General features: G+C 30.2%; 2 protein-coding genes across 2 annotated transcripts; one reads left to right on the plus strand and one right to left on the minus strand.

The window, feature by feature from the left end:
- Positions 1 to 2,347: 2,347 nt before the first annotated feature.
- Positions 2,348 to 3,652, minus strand: LOC113404608 (uncharacterized). Its single transcript, XM_026645539.2, has one exon. The coding sequence runs from the start codon at positions 3,627 to 3,629 to the stop codon at positions 2,502 to 2,504; it is 1,128 nt and encodes a 375-aa protein (XP_026501324.2). The 5' UTR covers positions 3,630 to 3,652; the 3' UTR covers positions 2,348 to 2,501.
- A 2,538-nt stretch (positions 3,653 to 6,190) lies between these two features.
- Positions 6,191 to 16,635, plus strand: LOC113404648 (uncharacterized). Its single transcript, XM_026645598.2, has 3 exons — positions 6,191 to 6,340; positions 15,226 to 15,380; positions 16,130 to 16,635. Exons 1-3 carry the CDS (start codon positions 6,302 to 6,304, stop codon positions 16,563 to 16,565), a joined length of 630 nt encoding a protein of 209 aa, XP_026501383.2. The 5' UTR covers positions 6,191 to 6,301; the 3' UTR covers positions 16,566 to 16,635.
- The last annotated feature ends 1,220 nt before the right edge of the window (positions 16,636 to 17,855 follow it).

The raw sequence follows: 17,855 nt of genomic DNA on the forward strand, positions 1-17,855 counted from the left end.
CGGAAAAATACAGAAACTGTTACACATATTTAAATTAGTTTCGACGGATAATAAAGGACAAGTGTAGGGCTGATGTTCACGGTTTCTATATTGCGAAAACATTATTTGGGAACTTTATACCTAAGTTAAGTTCTGTATTTACGCGAAAGTAGTCTCTAAATGGGTAAGTTAGGTACTATTATCTGATTGACATAAAAGTTTTTACATCTTACATCTTTTCTATAACCTTCCTGCAATCTGTCGGAGTGATTTCGTTAAAAGGGACGGAATTGTAACAGAAAGAGCAGGCGCGGTACTAGAGTTGGCCATGTGATAGTGGCACTATCTGCACAGGCTTAGAGCTGGGTAGATAACAAAAGCCGTCCGATCTAGCTTGCTTGAAGTTTGTGTTAATGTTGCTTACGAGACATATAGATTTTACATATGCGACTACTGAAAAGTTCATTTGTAGTCTTATTTAATAACGAACTACACTATATACCAACGATTATTACCTAGTCGTCTGCTATAGATTATACTTGTAATAGCTATAGTGTACACAGATCTATAATAACATATTCATTAGTATTAGATTTATATTTTATATAAATATATATTATCTGTGTATTGATGCATCTGTCATCTCGAGTGACACACATCGCGAAAGCGCGGGAAAAGAGGAAATATAAAATGGTCGCGCGGTGAAGACGGTGTGTATGCACAGCGAGCTGATATTTAAATATAATATTTATTTTATCTAATTGGTAAATCGACCTTACATGTGAACAGTACAATAGCCTTCGGGCATACTGCCAATTATTATAGATACTAATCAAAGATAATACGATTTAGACATAGACTATTGTACTACTTTTTAAAATAATATATTCCTAACAGGACCTAATATGGGTTGATACGTAAATACATTTTGGTTTTTACCTTATACGAATATTCAGCCGAATTTCTGTAAAAAAGGGATCCATCGTGGGAAAAGATTGTTTTAGTTATATTATACTATGTATTAAATAAAAGACACAATAAAATATATGAACATCGTTTGAAAATAATTAAATTTCAAGAAATAAGATTGTTATTAATTATTTCAATTCAAATATTAACAAAAAGTAAGTTTGAATAAATTTATATATAGCCATATATAAAAAGAGGAGGGAAAGGCACCCGGAGGGGGCATAACATAACAAATCAAAATATAATTTATTCAAGTAGGCTTTTACAAGCTCTTTTAAATCGTCATTTTACAAACTACATTAAGTGAAGCTACCACCGATTCGGAATCTAGAATCTACCGTGAAAAAACAGCAAGAAACTCAGTAAATAACTGTAAATCATTTAAAATAACTCAATCACGAATTAGTAACTATTGTTAAGATATTAGTATTTTTTTTTTTATTAGTGTCAATCGTTATATGCAAATTTCTTCACGATGTTTACTTTCAACGGCGAAACGCACGCACGAAACGTATTCTTCCATATCTTTCATTTTAAATTCACATGCATGTACATTTCATTGCCAAATTTGCCTAGACATATTATTGATAATATTTTGGTAGAAAATTAGTAAGTAGTAGGTATACAACCCTGTGCGCAAATACAAGTTTTCCTTGCTCTTATAATCCGACATGACCGGCGAGAGTTCAGCTAACGCGTCCTAGTATTTAAACCCAGGAACCGACTATATACAGACCTGGTCCCACTGGACTAACTGGACGTTTATCTATAAGTATCCAACCTAAAAAAATTTACTTCTGAGTTATTCAAGTTAAAAGTTTTACCAGTATTTGCTTATATTTGTGCTTGTTTGTATTTATTGCTTCCTGGAGAAATATTTGTATAAATGTACCATATTTCATACAAATAAGTTAATCTAATCGAAAATATCGACCTTTACTACTGTGGTATACTTAACTCATTTTCGATCAGGTTGTGGGTTAGATCCTTTTTGAGAAACTACGTCCAACTAAGCTGTTAAGGATTGTGATAAAAGGATATAAGTAACACAATGGCATTCATTTGTATATTAATAAATAATTCATAAAGTGAATAAAAACATAAACTTGATGTAGTTAATTGCATAATAAAATTATTTCAAGGCAATAATTAATCACAATAAGTATCTATTCATGTTTATTTTAAATATAAGTAAGAATCCTTGTTTCAATACTTACCTATAAATTTTCAAATAATGAATAAGGAATGTTTATAACATATATTAACGTAACTGCATTATACAAGATTTCATATATTTAAAAAAATGTTTATATTATACAATAATATGTAGTACTTTTAAATTTACAGTACTAAAACAGTGTAGAATGTATTCCACACTAATATTTAGTCATACAACCAATGTTCAAAAATTAGCTTTTTATTTTACATAATATATAATATTAATTTAAGATTCTATATATCAAGGAATAAAAACTTATACAATAAAAACAATAGACAAATATTGTATTAATGTAATATATATTTAACCAAAAAACTCATTAATTAATAAATATTTAAATAATAATGACATCATTTTCTCCAACACTTTCGTATGTATATCTTTCTTCTCTAGATAATTCTTTATATCCTTTTTGATATCTTAATGCTAAAGAATCTTCTGGTAATGTTCTGTTGAAAATTGAATCTCCGTTTATATCTAATTTTATTATCCCAAAGTATATACTTTCCTCCTCATCATTTTGGATCTTACTCCTTTGTTCAACTATTAGGGAGTCATTAACTGGCAACATTAAGAGCATGTCTTGCACTTCATCGTTTAACTTAACTTTAGCTTGTATCATTCCGTTAATATTTGAACCTGATATATTTTTATCCAGAGGCAAATAGCATTCTACACAACGTATATTATTTTTGTGATCAGTTGTAAATGGGACGGGAAATAGTCTTTCATTTAAGTGAAACCTATATATGCATTTATGTTTTAAATTAGGAACACTTGATTTTGAATTTACCCTTGATTTCGCTGAATGGCATTCAAAATAATTTTTATTTCTAAATTCTTTGATATTTTTAAAATTATTATCGCAATCCATAAATCCTATTTCCTCATCAGGATCTGGGTATATTTCGAAAATACTCTTTTCTGTGTCTGCCTGTGATTTATTTTCAGACTGTTCTAAAATTGTATTAAGAGATATTTTTTTTAAATTATCAATAGCATTGAATGAGTGAGTTGATTGACGAAAATTTTCATTTCTATAAAATTGTTGTATTTGTTTTTTATGATTGTTTGGATATTTTTTTGAAGTGGGTATATTTATATTATTGAACGGGACAGTGTGAGAGTCTTGTACCTGGCTTTTTGTAATTTTCGCCGTCGAGAGAGTCCTATTGTCTGATCTCGAAGCCACATCGCCGCATGTTTTGCAATAATCAAAATTCTTCGACAAACACAGACCAAAATCAAAGTGGGATTTCGTTGTTTTCTTCGATGTCGTAATTCTACTGTTTTTATTATTATTCATTGTACCCGTTGAACAACTTTTTTCACTACTCGAACATATAATTTTCTTAGTAATAACTTTAACAGATTCATTTTTGTCTGTTTTGGCGAAAGCACATAAATGTCTTTGATATCGTTCACAGTATGTTTGAGGAAATAATTTATGCGATTTGGACATGCTTACTGTATCTTTGCCCGATATTTTATTCGGTTTATTATACTTGAAGCTTCTGGTTTGTTATAGATATTAAATTATATGTACAAAAATAATGGAATCAATAATTGTAGTTTTTGCGTATAAAGTTTGTTTCGACAACGGTCTGAATTGTTTTCAGGAGTCAAGGAGACGTTATGTCAAAACACTGTCTTGTCACTCGTTGCTATGGAAACTTAACGTATCATAAAATATTGATATTCAACTCAAATAATTATTAGTCTGTGAATAAACAGATGTAACTTTCATTTTCACAATATATATACACTCATATATAAAGATTAGTAGCATATATTTTTAACAATTAAATGAAAACAATGCAAGCTTAATAATATTTTAAAATGATATATAGTGTAGTGACACCTAGCGACGAATAGAATGACTTTTTTTAAATTTAAAATATAAGTCTTCGATACTAACATAGATGGCGTTAACCTTTTAAATAAGAGTACTTTTTTAAATGTTGAATAAATATGTAAAATAATCTTTTTTTTTAAATATAACTTTGATAGTATATATTATTGTTAGAATTTTATTTTATTTCAAAACATTAACAATTAACCTGACACTTGCACATCGCTTCGTGGTTCATATTCCGTTGACGGCTAAATAGTTATTAGATTCATCACAAATTTATTATTATCATCTCATTAATACAAAAGGATATCCATACATAAACATTAACGTTTCTGGAATATATTTCATGTTTGTTTTTCTATATTGTATTCAATAAGATAATTTGCTGTATGAAAATATAAAGTATTACGAAAAATATTCTAATGAATTTGACATAAAATAATTGATTTGCCTGCGTTTTCCGGAAGGAACTTAGTCCATATTAACTACACGTTTTAAGGTTTTGTTGCAGTTTTACAAAATATACATCAACATAAAAAAATAATAATTAGCAAGCAAATAAAAGCTCCAATTTCTAATATCTTATTTGTTTACATTTTCAACAAGTGTAATAAAGTCGCGTATATATTATTTAATTGTGTATAATGTTAAAGTGTCTATGAATGAGTTCAGTGATGCGTCTCATTGATTGTCAGATCACGGGCCGTTGGAGGACGCGGACGAGTGTGACCATGATTTCACCTAAGTAGGTACAAACGAGTACAAAAATGTCTTCATATAAACTTTGTGTAATGTATTGTTTAATTTAATACTACGTTAAATAATACGTATATATAAAGATTATTAGATATAGGAAACTATGCAATCTAAGCAAAAAAAATGCTAGTGCACTATTTTAGATCATTATGTGGAACCAAAAAAGGTGAACGTATGAATAAAATTTCTATCAATACATTTTGGAGGTTCGCCTTCTTACAAAAATGTATTCATTTGATACGTACTAAAACTAGTTGTAACACTGATAATTAAATATAAAAAATCTTTAATATAACGCCTATTTATTATACATTTTCAAATATAGAAAATTATTTAATATTTAATTTGCAAAATAACTAAAATCTAACTTAATCCTTTTGTTGGTAGGATAAGCATCAGGCAACAGTGTGTGAATTTAGCTAGAACCTGATAACCCAAATACAAATTTGGGTTCAAATTATATATTAGAATAAGCTTTTAAAAGATTTTTGAATTCAAGCAATCTAATCGGATTACAATGTCGGTTTTACCGAAAAGATCTCGCACGGCTTAGTACATACGATATAATAAAGAGTACAATTACTACAGAAAATACATAAAATAATTTACAACCAGCCGCCAAGTAAAGTTCGAAGTTTTCTTTGCACGAGTTGACTGTGCGATTTTCTTTAAGATAAATAATATTTACATTATATTCTGATACATACCAGGAAGGTATACCTTCCAGAATATATTATATGATAATGGGTTAAAGGTTAAATTATTGCAATATTTTATTTACAAAATGTACAAAATTGACTGTATTCCATAGAGAAAAATGTAATGAATTAAGCTAAATATAAGCAAAGCGTAAAAGAAGTTTTGAAGAAAAGCAAACTACAACAATGTTTATGAGATCCATAATAATATTTCATGTTAATTATATATTTACTAAAATAATATAATGTAATTTAAAAAATATAAATCTGTGCACTCAATGAACACAATCTATAGGTTTTAGTAAACTTGGCTTTTCAAGCTCTATCAATATTTACGAAAAACTTTATTATATAAAGATAAAATATCTATATTACACTCCAGTATCTCGGAAAGGTGTAAGTTCAACGTCGCCTTTACTAACTAGTCGTTGTTGGATTGCTACTGGACTATGATTATAACAAATTAGATTTTTACACATTCTCGTACAGTTGCTTTGTGATTGGTATCAGTGAAGTTGATAATTTCAGCCAAGAATACATTATTATTAAACTGTATTTTTAAAAAAAGAATATGATATTCGCATGTAAGCGTACATATAATTTTAAAAAATGAGTATATTTTGGTCGAATTAAACACATTGCCACGCACGATAAACTTCTATTCACCTCACGTGTTTATCAATTTATCCTCCCGTCGCCAAAAGTGACCTCACCGTACCCCACTGACTGACACAAGATCACCGATGTGCGCGCGCGCAGTTCGTCTGTACAGGCTTTGGAGGTTCAAGCGCAAGATAAAAATATTTCGAAAGATATTCCGTTAAAATGTCCAGAATTTTAATAACAGCCGTGATTTGTTTATTGGTGAGTATTTGATAATTATTTATGTTTTTAAAAATACCTTATTAAAATACAATAACTACAATTTTTTTAACCTACACAAATAATTTAATATTATATTTGTATGTTTAATAGTTATTTATTAACACGCTTAGATATCTTAAATTTTCACTGTAATAATAAAAATATATTTTATAAAATAGAACAAAAATCGTAAATATATTTTCGTGTTTAGCAACGAATTTTAATTTCGTTGTTATGGAATTTTATATGTACATTATTTTATTATTTATAGAGATACACTTTTGTCTCATAATTTGCAAAAGTAACTAGAACTATCAGTAATTTTCAGAATATTTTATCTAAATATTGTTTTTCATACATTAATAAGCTAACATCGATATTTATCTAACATTAAATAAGTATGTACTACAAAGGGATAAAAACGATCATTAAATATATATGAATCGAAAAATACTGTGGCATAGAATACATGACAGACGAGGCATTCAAATTTCTTAAAAAAAAATTGAGTCTTAAAGTAGTCGAATGTGATTTAATATTTGACATCTCACCTTGGTAATAAGCAACATTAATATCTCGGATGATCTCTCGGAGATGGGTAGGTTCCACCTGAAACTTTAATACACGCGCGTTCTTTGGTTAAATCAAATAGCGCGCGCTTTCTTGGCTTTTCGTTACACAATTCCGTCCCACACACACACAACACACATGTTGTCTAAACACATGTGTGCAATAATGTATACATACCTACGAACGAAGTATTTACAATGTGTTTGCGAACTTTATTATTTAGATTTTTATCCCGGAAAATGTACTTAACATCTGCGCCCCATCAACAGAACTTCAGACAGAATCTAGTCAAAAATAAAGATCTGTGACTTTTATGTTTTTGGTGTAAGATGCACAACATTTTATTAATATACATATTTAAAAAAAAACATATATCAAATAATAACTTATAAAAATTAATAAATCAACAATTCGACCGTTATATTTCATGTTTAAGATAAAATATTTATAAAATGCAATTTATCACGGAATAAGAGTTAAAGACCTTCGTGTCTAAATGTAAAAAAAATGTAATAAAAAGCAAAGCGTCTTGTTATGGCCAAAGATCCGAGTTTTGTCATAAAAAAAACGATTCATAAAAAAACTGTTTAATAATTTTGTTTTAGATTAATAATAAGAGTAATATTTATTATATTAGAGTAATTGGTGTATTTCAGAACGGTTCATGTTTTGTTTTAAATATTATACTAGGTCTACTATGGGACCAGGTACATTTAGCTCGTATCGAAGAAATAAATAGAAGAATCGATACTTGATGTCGGCTGCAGTCTAAATTATTAATAGACCGACTCAGACTGTAGATATATAGACAGCCTCAATAATATGCAAATACAAAAAAAAGTACACATTATACATTGTCTAATTACCGATCAGGGAAATGGGCTACCTGACGGTCAGTGGTCACCACTGCCCATTGATATTAGAGCTGTAAGAAATTTTAACAATTCCTTACATCGCCGCTGCGTTACCAACCTTGGGAACGGAGATGTTATGTTCTTTGTGACTGTAGTTACACTGACTTACGCTGGTTGTTACCGTCATCAACGATTTTTTTCACTACACCAGCTCCCGTGCTTCATTCTGACACATGCAAGTTTCGTCACGATGTATAAACACAAAAAGTATCTATTGATAAACAAAGGAGAGAAGGTACTTGTCTTGCTTATTTGTAATATATTATTGTTTATAAGACATTATAAATAATCATGACGAAAATTTATGTTATCAATTAAAAAAAATAAAATATGAATAGGATGAAAATATTCAAAAGATTAAAATTCAGATATGTTTTCCTTAGATTTTCAACAATGATTATAGTCGATCATCGACTACTGTGCGAATGTTAGTAATTATAAATTTAATAAAAATCATTTGCACGGTTAAACTTTAATTTTATAAACTTATTCAACCACAAAAATAATACTAGCAGTAGTATTTTCCAGTTGAAATGCAATTCCGATTTACTGGGCGAAAAAGAACCATGCGCTCGTCACTAGTTGAGGCAATAAGGAGCTCTATACATCTTACGTCTTAAAATGAAATCTTTTATTATTTACCTTTAACTTATTTGCGACCCGCTCCGGCTTCGCACGGGTGCAATGTTGATCCTAAATATACTACAGAATGTCTTACAACGTTCACAGTTTTTCAGTCCTTAGACAATACAAACCGTCCCTGCGTTATAAGTCTATAATATCTTCGAAAATATTCATTTAAATTACATGATGTTTTATTAAATGCACAATGTATTTAAGGTAATTATACCATCATGGACTTTTTTGGAGACCTTTTAAGGTGTATAATAATCTAGTACATTATTTTGATCTAACTCGTAGGGTACAGCCAGCGTTTGCAATGTACGCGTATAAAAATGTGTTTATTTACGGGATCACTTTAGAAACCTCTAAAATAATCTGTGTTTCTCTACTATATTGCGCATGTATACATAATATTAACCCTTCTCTTGAATCAATCTATCTATTGAAAAAAAACATCAAAATCCGTTGTGTAATTTAAAGATCTAAGCATACACAGGGACAGACAGCGGTAAGCGACTGTTTTATAATGATGACTAATCGTCGCCTACTGCTTTGCACGATTTTAAAGGATTGGTTGTAAAGGTAAAGGTAAAAAGCCACTTATACCACTCCTTCTCTAGAGTTCAAACTTCATACCAAATTTCATCAAATTCGGTTCAGTGGTTTCTTCGTGAAACAGCAACAGACAGACAGACATACAAGAGTTACTTTTGAATTTATAATATTAGTATAGATATAGATTATACAAACCAACACAAAATCTATTGAATCGTAACAAGCATATTTACGCGTGATTAATTCGGTCAATGGTGGTTAGAGTTTTTCTTCCAATCCGTTCGCAATTAAAAGACAAAGGTGATCGTTTATTTTGATTTCATATACAAAATAATAATTATGTATATTTTATATATTACAATTCACAAAAAAAAGCATGCGTGAGAATTTATTATAGTTTACAAACGTGCGAGCAAGACAGATGCACTATGCATCACTATCATAGTTTGATATAAAAATATTTCGACAGGACCAACGTCCTATGTGCTTGCAACGGGGTCTAATGCTGCCAATTTATTATCTCCGGGCTACTGAGAATTATTTAAAGGAATCCTTATAGTGGCCGATTGGAATTTAAGCCCAAGAAATCTTAATTACATAATTAAGCGAATAGACCTACGAGGAAGTCATCAGAAGACATAAGAGCTGTAAGAAATATTAAACATTCGTTACAACGCCAATGCGCCACCAACCTTGGAAACAACGGGAACACAGCAGTACTAAGTATTGCTGTTTGGCGTTAGAATCTGATGAGTGAGAAAATCATAACTAAAGTAATCTTATAAGCGAGCTACTAACTTCTCGGCCTCCGTGTATCGTAGCGTCAGCTTATATATTTTTTAATTTTCAATAGGCAATACGCAAGAATTTTTAAAAGAGAATTATAGTTGTTGAGCACACGAAGCGCACGATGTAGACGCACATGTAAAAATCCATATATCAAATTTAAAGCGTTTACCGTTGATTTTTAAATTTGAACTTATTATGAAGGTTCCATAGCTCGTGTAAAAGAAAAACATTTAAAATTTATCGAATTCCAAAATGGAAGACAAAATGTAAAAATTATACTCAAATTAACACATGAAAATGATCTATTATTGTTCTCTCGTGTGTTTAATATTAAAATGTAAATAGACATAAATTATTTCAGTATTTCGATTAAATATTGATATGTATGTACAAAATTATGCTTGCTCGCAATGGTTGCAATTCACAACAACGCTTGCAGCATTTGCCCCTGGGAATTGTGATTTATTTGCACTACTGCTATAATATAAATAGGAAATTTATGTGGCTCCCTCGTTGGTTTTGTGGTTAGTTTATTAGAACACATCCTGAGGTTCTACTTGTGTATTATACAAGTCAATAAGTTACATGTCCTATGCAGTTGAATAGTCACCTTTGAGAATGGCCGCCGTAAGCTATGTCAAAACGAAAATACGAGCGGACAAACAGAAAAGCTGTTTGATTAAAATAGTGAATACGTATGTTAGTTATTTTTGTAAAAATAATGACAAATGTTTATATTTACGGAACTCTAACACATGATACATGGTTATATGATAATGTTGCTTATATGCATTACAACATAAAGAAATCCCACAAATCATCTTAATCATACGTCGACCAGGCAAGTTCAAGAGAGTCAATGAACTAAGATTTTAATGGAAGATTTTGGAAGCTCATATCTCAGTATTCTAAAAAAATCAAAATGAACTTTATTCAAGTAAGCTTTTACAAGATCTTATATCGTTTTATATTACTTTTTATATAAGTAAAGCTAAGAAGAATCGGCAAATCTCGGTAGTACTCACATATGTAAAATAAATAAAATGAAATATACATATATATATCTATCTGCCTGTAAATCAAAAACTACGAACTCCACGCTATTTTATCCATTATATTTTGTTAATTATATTTTGTTTATTGTTATATTTAAAAAAAATGATATTATTTTAATGATTTAGGAAAAGTCAGTATAACATCCGTGCGATGACGGAAAGTATTGATATTTATATTAGATTCTTAATATTCATTTTATTTTTGTTTTTTTTTTTTTCAAAAAATGTATAAGTTCTTTTTTTAAAATATTTTTTGGTTAAACTTCCACACTTTGTGCAATATAATCTTCTGCTGAACTTTATTATATTGATTTATAAATTTACTAGCTGAGTCTCAGCTTTACCTTCGCGAAATTTATGCAATTTTACCTATAGGACATAACCTGTCAACCCCCATTTTACCCCATCGAGGGGTATGCCTATTTCGTTCCCATGGACTCAAACTATCTCCATATCAAAATTCATCTAAATCGGTTCAGCGGCTAGAGCGTGAAGAGGTAATAGACAGCATTTATAATATTCGTTTTTTTATTTATGACATCTTTCAATAAAAAAAGTGCGTGAGCAGTTCTTCTCGGCGTAATAAAAAATATAAACTACTAAATAATTAATAAGTTAAGGTTCATTGTATTTGCAAGTAACTTGTCTCTCAAGTTTTGAAGAGTTCAACGTCTCAGTAACATGGTTGGTTAGATTATTTTCGGATCAAATTATCAATTTTTTAATTCGATGTGTTTGTTTTTTTTTTATAAATAAAAAAAATGTTATGAGTTGGAGATGACGACAATTTTGGTCATTATTTTAAAATGTATACATTAGTGTTGGCATTTCTCGAAACCGAATAATAAGATGTTTAGTCCATTATTTTCCAGGCAACGTAATATGTTGAAAGATTAATATTATAAATGTGAAAGTTAGTCTGTCTGTCGCTATCATTAACAAACAATGAATCGAATTTGTTGAAATTAGGTATGAAGTAAACTTGCAAGCAAACCAAGGAAGGACATCGGCTACTTTTTTTGCCTAACACATGACAACCAACCCCCTAAAACGCGAGCGAAGTTGCGAGCGACAACTAATATTTTGAATAATATAGTTTTAAAAGCTTATCAATAAGCATTTCCACCGAGCAATAAGCTTAGGAGAGAGAGGTAGGCGGACTGGCAAATGTACCTGATTGTAAGTGGTCATCACCGTCCATAGACATTGGCGCTGTAAGAAATAATAACCATTCCTTACATAACACCAACGATCCACCAACTTTGGGAGGTAAGATGTTATGTCCCTTGTGCCTGTAGTTACACTGGCTCACTTTAAACCGGAAAACATCAAAATTGAGTATTGCTGTTTGGCGGTTCAATATATGATGAGTGAATGGTACCTACCTAGACAGGCTTGTACAAAACCCTACCAACGAGTGAAGACTTGTAGGTCTGTTTTGGATTTCTTCAGCTATAGTCAGACTCTATCTGGTTCATTTTTGTAACCGTCGTCTATTTCTTATAGAAAATGTATATATGGCCCTCTGTATGAAAATCAATAGATTTAATGATAGATTATTATTAATTAACAAAAGATATAACATCAATAAAACAAATAGAAGCAATAACAATAGTGCAATAAACTGCAAATGTGTCATTGTCGTATCAAGACTACGTGTGCGGACTAAACCGGCATTGACATCAAGGATCAAGGCGTCACGTCCAGCTTGATTGACCGATGAATGTTAATTGCTTGGAATATATCGATATAAGATTTTATAAAAACAAAGTACGTACCACCTTACAGTTACTTCCTAAGCACCGGCTATCCTACCGACAATCACAAATGTTTCCGGAATGTAAGGGAAATATGAAACCATGCTATTACGAGGCTAACAATTCGGACCCTACAAACGTATCACAGATTAGAGGCCTATCTCTACTCCTCTTGATGACAAGGCTTGAATCTTATTTGGATGTCCATCTCTTATAATCATCACGATGTTTTCCTTTAACTCCAAGAATAACATATATTATGTACACAAATAAAGCATGTGCAAACTCAGTGATGCCACTGAGTTATCTTTGAATAAGATACTCGTGTAAGCCACTGGACCATTTTGACTCTAGAGTTTAATTCAATATCAAAAAAGACCTTAACTGATGTATACTTTATGTGTTTACGTAATACTAGCTGTCATAAAATCGTGTCATAGACATTATTTTCCCAAAATTAATTCATGTCAGGTGTTTGCTTTGAGCCGCCGAAAATTTCACCTCCAATAGCTAAACCACAGAAATATGTTTAACTAAGATCATCATACAATACGGAATGGAGAATATTACCTCTACGTGATATGAGTTTAAGAGACGTATTAACATTGGAACTGCCTAACTTATACTTCGTAACGTTATGTTTTAAGCTACTGGGATTCGAATAAGCAATCAGTATTATCAGAAGATTATATTTAAATTATTTTTTTGGTCTAATAACAGCAGAAGTTTTTCTAAAATATGTGAACTTGTCTGATAACGCTTGGTGGTACGGATTTGGGCATCGCATCATATCGCAAAATAGCAGTACTTAGGATTAGTGTGTACTGGTTTGAAAGGAAAGTGTCTGGCACACTGGACATGCACAAAGTACAAAATCTATGTACCAAAGGTAGGTGCATTAGCGATGTAAGGGATAGTTAATATTTCTTACAGTACAATGTATTTGGATGATCAACAATTAGGTGCCCCATATTCAACTCTGTCTTGCTTTAATATATATAAATGAATTGTAGAAACTTTAAACTTCGAAATAATTGATTTTCATTACTTGAGACTCGGGGTCGTCTCCGCTTTCCATGTCAAAGAGATGACTATTTATCGCTGTTTTTAATTTTATTTACATTCGTATAAATGTAATAAAATGAAAATTGCAAATATTTTAAGAAAACGGTCGCGTTTTCTTCTACAAGCAAAATTGTAGAACGATCTTTTCTTAAATCGACAAAATATATTCAATTCGAAAACTAAATGAAATTTGCTTTGAAGTTCTGAAATCATTTGTTTGAATTATTATTATATTGTTTGTAGAAGTTACAATAAATCAACTTTATTCAATTAATTAATCGCTTTGACATTCAAAAATGTTTATGAAAACTAAAATTTCAATTCGAAATCAAACAAGAGACTATTGGCTTTGATTGGTTTAAACCAACAATAATTTGAGATGTTCCTCGAATTTTGATTAGACAATAATACAATGAGCAATTTGTATTCACTATACAGACTTCAAAATTGGTTCGAATGACGTGCGAAATATGACGTACGAACCTCTGTGATGAAATAAACTTTACTTTAAACACAAATATTTACAATTAAATCTTGTAGAAATGACAGCGGTGATACTGTTGGCAAATGCCTTCTCATTTCTCCTTTTTAGAAGAAAATTTGGAACCCATTCCATGAGATTGTTTTATCGTGGGTCTGCATTTATGCTCTTATGACAGGATACCATCCAACACGTGTTCCCTCACGATGTTTTCTTTTGCCGCTGACCACAAGATGAATTGTAATTATTATTATTATATTGCTATGCTATTTCAGTGGTGCCTGGACTCGAAACTGAGTTACTTAATACAATCCTTTTTCGCCGCGCTTTCAGGTTCGTAATTAGAGAATTTTAATCAATCTCCGTCTTTCCTTCCGACTCCTCAAAAAGTAACGTAACTAACTTAACTAAGACTTTGGTCAATTAGACCGTTGACAATTTATTAAAGTAAAAATACTTACGACCACGACGAGCAATGAAATGGTTTTGTTTATGTTTAATAAAAAAACGTCACTTAGTTATGTAAGGAATACCTCTGGTGTCGATGACCCTAAGTAAGTATTTGAGGGTTACTAACAAACGACTCAAAGAGAGAGCATTACAGAGATGGTGATGGTCGTTGAGGGAACGATAACATTAACCCCGGCAAATTATTTATAACTTTAACTCGCCAAATATTCAGGCATGTCTGAAACATTGTTAATAGACTGTAGCTTAACTCTGGTTAAACCATTACAAAATAACTTTATATTAAAATTAATACGGAACAGCTGAAGGTTTTAAGCGATTAGTCTACACGGCTTTCACAATAGAGATAATGGGTTCAATTTCTTTTGACGTATACGTTTTGATAAACTAACCAATGAAAAATATAATATATTTTATTCCACAAGAATAATTTAGACCTATAAATTAAATAATTAAATCCTATTATTCTATTTTATTCAATAAATATGATTTTAATCTTAACATTGTCCATAGACATTTATATTTGCATTTTAATTATTTTATTTTGATACCAGTACTAAATGCTTCACGTTAGAATGAACTTGGGTATTTAAATTTTTTTTTATAGGTCTCAAGAGAATGTTCACTACGCACCCTCCCAGACGCAGAGGACTCAGTCGTGAGCGTGTACACAACACAGCCTTCCACCTCCGGTGCCAGTATCGATGTTTACCATCAGATCGCTAACAACATTGCTGAAAGGATAACATCGCCCATATACAGGTGAAATACAAATTATTTAAATATTATTTCGGGTTACTCGACAATTTGTAAATGTTAAAATATTTTTATATACATATCTATATATAATATAATAAATGCTTATGTAAATTATTTTAATCTTAGAAGTTTACCGGAGAGAAATGTTTGACATTTGAGCGGCTACCGAAGTACAATGCAATATACATAGATTTTTACCTACGCACACATTAAAATTTAAAGACGATGGTAAAATATTTATGCACATACTTGAAAGATTTCACATTTGTTCATAGTAATAATAAAAACATGAAATTCACATATGGGTGCTACTGAGAAGTTTTTACTGTTTTTTCCAATAATTTATTTACGATGAACTTTAACTTTAAACAGTTTACTTAGGTTAACATGATGACCAAAACAAAATTTTATTTAATCAATTTTCATAAATTCTTTGATAATATTTTACCAATCAAATACTTGAAATAAATATTTACATCATTCTTCTGTAAACTAAACACGTTTTATGTGTTTTAAATGAAAACAAAAAACGGCAAAATTGGTTTGTCTCGTTGATTAGGGCGCTACTAATTTAATATAATAGGCACTCTTGTACCTTTACATAAATAGGTACTGCTACAACCAGTTGTCTTATAAAATAAAGGCTTAGAAGACTAAAAAATTTAAGACAAAAATTATTTTATATAAACATACAATCAAGAATAATTTGTATAAAGCACTTGAATTAATGGTTTTTCACGACGATTTTTCAGGTTTTTGGGTATTGAAAAGAATACGACGCAATCTTCAACAACAAAACGCCCATGGGACAAAATCGAACTTCTTGAAGAAGCACCAGAAGACGTCAGTAAATTAGCGACATCCCCAATCGGTAACGACATATCCAACGACAAAGATGTTGAGGAATTATCTACAGATGCATTAAAAAAGATTAATAGGAAACCAGAAAAGATAACACTATTCTCCAGTTACCTACCATTTGTAAAAGAAAAGATAGAACTCAACGAGACTATTAATGAAGTTGGTGATGATGATGAGATCTTTGGTTTTGAAGATGTTGACGATGGCGAAGCCGAGCCAAAACCTCGTGACGGACCTTTTGTTTTTGTTTTAGAAATACTTGGTAGTATTGTACAGTTATTATATGGAGGTGTTGTTGCATTATTCTCGTCGAGTAAATCAACTTAAGATAATCAATATAAGTCAGATTAGAATACATTACCAATAATAATATTTAGGCCGTATTCGTAACATAATTGAAGTAAAATTAAAATCAAGTCATTTTCTACATTTATGATATACCGTAATAACAATACGTCGTAATAACAACTGCACAGTGAGCTGATCTTAGAAGCTGTTATTCAACATATGGACCTTATTTATCAAGAATGTTGCGTCCTGCTGTGGTATTAACAAATATATTTGAAGTTACAAATATTTTAATTGTTATTTATTACAATAGCGACGAAGATAAAGATTTTGTTGTTAATAATTTGTTTACAAAAATAAGCTACATGATTGTAAGAAATCGAGTGCTTTTTAATTTTTTTACAATGTTCATAATTTATATTAATATATTAGTATTCTTCATATAATCAGGAAAGCATCGATTTTAATTTTTGATTCTGCATATTTTTCGTATGCAGTTTTTAGTATATAATGATTAATAGTGATAATATTATATCAGTGGGGCGAAGAAGTCAGTGAAATAATAATAATTAGGTATATTATTTGTTTATTATTTAATGATGTACGTATTGTTCAGAAAATCCAAAAAAGAAAAATGCTCACAAATGTTAGCTAAAACTCACGTCGGCTCAATCTCTCTAGCGCAATAAATATTTTCATAGTTGTCATTCATATGCTCATATTTGATAAAAAAAAAAAACATCTCTTACAAAATCTTTGCATAACATAATTTACAAACCCCGATTTAGTTAAGATTTTTGCTTATATTAGGTATATATACGAATCACATTCTAACATCAAGTTGATATTAAAACATAAGGTTTAATAAATGTTTTCATTTGGGAGCCGACTCATCGTACTTATCCGGCTTAAATAGGTTATATTGACTGACTAATGTATACAACCAATATTTTTAATGAATTTACTGATTATAATTTATGTTTTGCGTTTATTAATTATAAATATAAGTGTGATTTGATTATTGTTTTAAATTAATTTTAATTTTTATTATTTATATTTAATTAGTGTAATTATGATGACTTTGAAATTATAAACTAAATAAAATCTACAGTTTATTTTCTTAGTTTTATTTGGGGTAGGTCTTTGTGCAGGTCCGTCTGAGGAGGTACAAGCCATTTTTCAGATATCCTTCCGCCAAACAGCAATACTTGATACTGTTGTTGTGTTGTAGTTTGAAGGGTGAGTGCCGTTTAAAATCAAAATCAAAATATACTTTATTCAACTAGGCTTTACAAGCACTGTTGAATCGTCATTTAACAAACTATATTA

Source organism: Vanessa tameamea, chromosome 21, assembly GCF_037043105.1.
Source record: "Vanessa tameamea isolate UH-Manoa-2023 chromosome 21, ilVanTame1 primary haplotype, whole genome shotgun sequence".
NCBI lineage: Eukaryota > Metazoa > Arthropoda > Insecta > Lepidoptera > Nymphalidae > Vanessa > Vanessa tameamea.

What these genes read in the sequence shown, in the direction of transcription:
- LOC113404608 (XM_026645539.2), bottom strand. Translation starts at nt 3,629, where the DNA reads ATGTCCAAATCGCATAAATTATTTCCTCAAACATACTGTGAACGATAT.
- LOC113404648 (XM_026645598.2), top strand. Translation starts at nt 6,302, where the DNA reads ATGTCCAGAATTTTAATAACAGCCGTGATTTGTTTATTG. An exon ending in CAGCCGTGATTTGTTTATTG is followed by an intron (nt 6,341 to 15,225) that starts GTGAGTATTTGA and finishes TTTTTTTTATAG; the next exon opens with GTCTCAAGAGAATGTTCACT. An exon ending in ATAACATCGCCCATATACAG is followed by an intron (nt 15,381 to 16,129) that starts GTGAAATACAAA and finishes ACGATTTTTCAG; the next exon opens with GTTTTTGGGTATTGAAAAGA.